This window comes from Egretta garzetta, unplaced genomic scaffold, assembly GCF_000687185.1.
Source record: "Egretta garzetta isolate BGI_Z169 unplaced genomic scaffold, ASM68718v1 scaffold7, whole genome shotgun sequence".
NCBI classification, from domain to species: domain Eukaryota; kingdom Metazoa; phylum Chordata; class Aves; order Pelecaniformes; family Ardeidae; genus Egretta; species Egretta garzetta.
Genome location: NW_009260350.1, coordinates 3,668,743 through 3,674,059, shown reverse-complemented (window position 1 = coordinate 3,674,059; position 5,317 = coordinate 3,668,743). Strand labels below are relative to the sequence as shown.

At 66.1% G+C, this 5,317-nt stretch overlaps 1 protein-coding gene across 1 annotated transcript; it reads right to left on the bottom strand.

The window, feature by feature from the left end:
- Positions 1–2,717: 2,717 nt before the first annotated feature.
- SLC35E4 (solute carrier family 35 member E4) lies at positions 2,718–5,302 on the bottom strand. The gene is made up of 2 exons (XM_009642926.2): positions 4,598–5,302; positions 2,718–3,160 (listed from the first exon to the last, which is right to left on the bottom strand). Exons 1-2 carry the CDS (start codon positions 5,214–5,216, stop codon positions 2,733–2,735), a joined length of 1,047 nt encoding a protein of 348 aa, XP_009641221.2. The 5' UTR covers positions 5,217–5,302; the 3' UTR covers positions 2,718–2,732.
- Between the last annotated feature and the right edge of the window lie 15 nt (positions 5,303–5,317).

The following is a 5,317-nucleotide window of genomic DNA, read 5'->3' as shown; positions in this document are numbered from 1 at the left end:
CGCACTGGGACTCACCTTTTTTTAAGAAACCGGGAAACCAAAGCGACTTTCAACCCTTCCCTGTTACAGAAAAGCCTCTGAAAGGCAAGCCCAGAAAGCGAATAGGCTGGGGGCTGCCACGCTCTTGGCCAGAGCAGGGGCCATGGGCCAATAACTCAGGGCCCTTTGAGTCCTTTGCGGGACGGGGACTGCTCCAGCCACAGTGCCCGGCCGAGGTGGCACCGGCGGTGGGGACCCCGGCACACTGTAGCGGCCTGAGCTCCCTTCCTTCACCGAGTGCTGGGGTAGGAGCCATGCCCGGGATGCTCCTGGAAGTGGCTTGAAAATTCACCACCCAGATGGGTGGAAGAAAATTGCTGTTTGGGAAAGAGGGCGGGAGCCTGGGCTTCCCAGGGGTTGTGCTTGTGGGGTGACATGAGTGCCAGGGCTGGAGAGGGATCCTACAGGTGACGCCAGGGGACATGATGCTCCCCAGCACCACGCTGCCCCAGGGCTGTAGGCGGCTGGTGCCGGCTCCCAGCAGGACTGGCCTTCCACTGGGAATGTGCAGCCGGTGACGCCTCTCACTGCCACCACGTCCCGCCTGTGTCCTGTGCAAGGGTCCCAGCACCAGCCCTGCGGCTGGTGAACCACGGCTGCCCCTGCACCAGAGCACGGAGCCACTGGCCATAGGTGGGCACGGCGGCCCCGGCTTCCCCTGGGCAGCCAGGACATCCCGAGGTGTTTCTGTGCCTCAGTTTCCCATCCCTGCACCCAGTGGTTCCCTCCCTCCCTGCCGTGACGCCGGAGTGCAATTCAGGTGGGAGATGACCCTGGGGAGCCGAGGGTGGAGTACGACAAAAATAGAGCTTTATTTTGGGACAAGTGCAATCAGAGCTGGGTCCTTTGGCCCCGGCGCAGAGCCGGTGAGTGCAGCAGCAGCCGCCCCGGGCACTGCGTGCGATGGTGGTGCCGGTGCAGCCGTCAGGGCACGCCTGCAGGTGTGTGCCGGCGTCGCTGCCAGGGCAGACGCGCTCTGGGGTGTCCCTTTGGCAAGGTGAGCACATGCCATGCCACAGCCCGGCACCATCCCCGAGCAATGGCAGGGGGGTCTGTGCCGTCCCCATCCCCTTTTGCTGGGCTCTGGCCACCTCTGCGAGGGAGCCCCGGGGACAGGCAGGCGGCCCTGCCCACACCAGCCTGCTCCCGCCATGGCAAGCTGGGAGGGATGGGACCGGAGCCGGAGCCGCGGTGGCCAGGAGGGTGCGGTGGGGACAATGACGACCATGGCAGCAGCACCAGCAGCCTTGCGGGAACGGCACAGCACGGCAGGGCTGGGGACAAGAGAGGGGACGCTCACCTGCCCCGTCCCCGGGGGTCTTGGTGGCCATGAGAATCGTGCACACGTGCAGCCCCAGGTTCACTCCAGCCAGCATAGCTCAGTAGTAACGCACGTACACGTGCACGCACACATATGCACACATGCACACACACAGACACGTGCACACACACAACCCCCCATGCTGTCAGCCTGCACACGCACACGCGCCCCGTGCATGCACAGGGGTGCATTCGCACTCACAGAATCTCAGCACACGAGCACACGTGCGTGCACAGAGGCTGTGCACACCAACGCACGCATGCATACCCACGCCTAAGGCTCTGCACACTCCTGTGCACAGCAGCAGCACACCCCTGCCTGCCTGCATGAAATCTGCTTGCACACGCAGAGCCTGTGCACACCAGCACATGCATGCCCACGTGCACACAGAGCCGTGTGCGCAGACACACTCGTATGTACAGAGCCTATACCAACACACATGTGCCCACATGCATGAGACCGGCTTGCACACGCAGAGCCTTCACACACCAACACACTCGTGCCCCCATGCACACGTAGCCACACACAGAGCCCCGCTCACACTTGCACACCCATGTGCACACAGACCCATGTGCACACACAGAGCCTGTGCACACCAGGGCACACGTGTGCACACAGAGCTGTGCACACCGGCACACGCATACGCACAGTACCACGCACATCAGTGGACATGTGCGCACGGAGCTGCGCACACCGAGACACATGCACACGCAGGGTGCACACAACGCAGCCATGCACAAAGAGCTTGTGCACACCAGCACATCCAGGTGCACAGTGCCATGCACACCAGCACACGTGTGCACACAGAGCTGTGCAAACCAGCACACGGACACACAGATCTGTGCACACCAGAAAACACATGCACACAGGGCCATGCACACTGGCACACCTTTGTGCACACAGGGCCGTGCACACCAGCCCATCCATGTGCACAGTGCTATGCACACCAGCACACGTGTGCACACAGAGCTGTGCAAACCAGAAAACAAAGGTGCACACATGGCTGTGCACACCAGCACGTGTGTGCTTGCAGAGCTGTGCACACCAGCACACACGTGAGCACGCAGACCCGTGCACACTGGCACACACATGTGCGCGCAGGGCTGTGCACACCAGCACACACATGTGCATGCAGGGCTGTGCACACAAGCACATGTATGTGCATGCAGGGCGGTTCACCCTGGCACACATGTGTGCATGCAGGGCCGTGCACACCAGCACACCCGTGTGCACGATACCATGCACACCAGCCCTGCCGTGTGCCCGCAGAGCCGTGCACGCCCGCACCCCCTGCCCCGTGCACGCAGCCTGTGCACCCGCAGATCCATGCTGGCCGCTACCTCCCTGCCTGCCCCCGTCCCCAGCGGGGCCCCTACTCCCGCCTGGGGGGCCCCCGTCCCGGCCGTGCTGCCCAGCGTGCCGCAATGAGGTCCGGCTGGTGGTACATGAACATCCCGGCCAGCGTCAGCCCGATGCCCAGGTAGCTGAGCCCGCTCAGGTGGCTACCGAAGAGGAGGCGGGAGAGCAGCAGGTTGCCCACCACAGTGACGTTGCCCAGGACGTGGACGGTGAGGGCAGAGGTGAGGGAGAGGACGCAGAAGGTAGCCAAGTTGTAGAGGACAGAGCCCAGGCAGCTGAGGAGGACGCAGGCCCAGAGGGTGCTGTCGTAGCGCAGGACCCCCTCCCAGGAGGGACCCAGCTCCAGCGCCACGGCCGCCCCGAAGAGGAGGCAGAAGCTGGGCAGGGAGGTCAGGCAGAGCAGGGAGAGGGCATCCAGCCGGGCCTCCTGCAGCAGCAGACCTGGGGAGGGTGGTGGGGGACCATCAGCGGGACCCTCAGACCCTCCCCGGGGGGACACCCAGCACCCACCCCAGGCACCCACCCCTGCAAGCCCCTGCTTGGTGCCCCAGTGGTTAAGAAATCCCAAATATCACCAGGTTGGGGAGATGGGGCCATGGGGGGGGCAACCCCTTCCATGGGGTTGGGGTGTGCTGGTTCGGGAGGTGCCCTGGTTTGGGGGTCCAGGGTACCACCGGGCAGGGTCAGATGGGGCAGTATCCCCACCCCGTTTTGGACCAAACGTGGCTTCCATCCCCCCACACACCATCCCCCTGTTTTGGCTGATCCTGCAGCCAGCAGCAATGCTTCCGGGCATGTGGCCGGTCCCCTCTGTGTCCCCGGGTGCCCCCCAAGTCATCCAGGGACAGCAAGCACAGCTGGGCTGGCTGCCATGCACAGCCGGGGGGATGAGCTGTGTCACTGGGGGGGGTGGGAGCAGCCCCCAGCCTCCCCGGGGCCACTCTCCATGTCCCATGGGTGCTGAGGGGACCCGGGTGGGTGCTGGGCCATGGCATCCCTTGGGTGGCCACAGCACCACTGGCACAGACACTGGCAGTGCCTCCAGGGACCTTGGGGACAGCACAGGGCATGTGCTTGTCCCCCTGCGGTGCCCGCCTGAGTCACCAGCTCTGGAGGAAATGCTCCCTTCCCAGCCAAAACACCACCCGGCCACTGCCTGCCAAGGACATCGCGGCCCGGGTGGCACCGCAGCTGCCGGAGCCCCTGGGGGAAGCAGGGCCCAGCGTGGGGACGATGCCGCTCGGTGCTGGGCCTTGCGGGGACCTGGCCACCCACAGGGCTGGAGCAGGGAGCCCGCAGGGATGGAGCAGCCTGGGGGTCCCCATGCCAGGCACTGCCAACCCCCCCCCCACCAGCCCCAGGACATGGGATGGGGACACTGAGAGCCAGCAGCACCCATGGGCCACCACGGGCCACCAAGGTGTTTGCTTGTCACCAACAAACTGGAGTCACCTCAGGGCCAGAACCATGGCACAGCCCAGGGTGGGGGGCAGCTGGGTGGGGAGGGTGTGGCACCGGGATGACACCAGGGTGGCACCAGTGACAGGATGGGCAAGGGGTGGCACTGGGGTAGCACCAGGGACAGGGTGGGCAAGGGGTGGCACCGGGCTGGCATGAGAGACAGGGTGGGCCACGAATGATACCAGGGACAGGGTGGCAATGGAGCGGCCTTGGAATTGGGGTGGCACTGGGATGGCACCAGGGCTGGGGTGGCAGTGGGGGCCAGAGTTGCCAGGAGGGTTGGGTGGCAATGGAGCGGCATGGGTGCCAGGGTGGGCAGGGGGTGGCACCAGCAGCCTGGTGTCACCAGGGCAGCACCAGCACCCCTGGCGCTCCAGGGGTGGGCGGGCAGGACAGGGCTGGGTGGGTGGCACTTACTCTGCTGTAGGGACTTGAGGGCGCGGAGGACGGTGGCAGCCAGGAGGAAGCCGCAGCCGGGCTGGTGGAAGCGGAGCCCGCCGGCGATGCTGCAGGCGGCCCCAGCACAGACGGGCCCCATGGCGGCGTACTGCAGTGGGTGGGGCCGCCGGCCCCCCAGCAGCCCCGACAGCAGCAGGGTGACCAGCGGGGCGGTGGTGGCCACCGCCTGCGCCACGTCCAGCTGCTCGTAGCTCAAGCCCAGGTTGCCCAACGCCACGCTGGTGCAGAAGGTGAGGCTGAGCAGGGAGATCCTGGCGCGGGGCCAGGGGGCTGGCGGTGAGGGTCCCCCCGCCCACCCCAGCGGGTACCCCACAGCCGCCCCTGACAGCATGTGCAGGGACGACAGCAGCAGCGGGTAGCGGGAGGCATGGGTGGCAAAGATCCATTTGTTGAGGCCGGCCATGGTGGTGCCAGTGCCCAGCCAGGCCAGGACAGTGAGGGTCAGGGGCAGCGACGGTCCCAGGGGGGGCCGGCCCTCCTCTGCCTGCCCCGGGTCGGGCTTCCAGGGCCGGAGGGTCCCCTTGCCGGCTGTCGTCGTCATCGCTGCTTCATCTCCCCGCTGGGACCACAGGCACATGGGCACCGGCTCTGCTCCCCTCTGCTGCCGTTCTCTGCTCTGCCCCGTCCTCCTGCGCCGTGCTGAAAGCCGCCAGCCCCGCGAGTCAGCAGCGGGGGCAA

Bases quoted from the DNA above. Each gene is read 5' to 3' on its own strand.
- SLC35E4 (XM_009642926.2), bottom strand. From the start codon at position 5,216: ATGTGCCTGTGGTCCCAGCGGGGAGATGAAGCAGCGATGACGACGACA. The intron at 3,161-4,597 runs GTAAGTGCCACC...CACCCTCCCCAG, and splicing joins CCTCAAGTCCCTACAGCAGA to GTCTGCTGCTGCAGGAGGCC.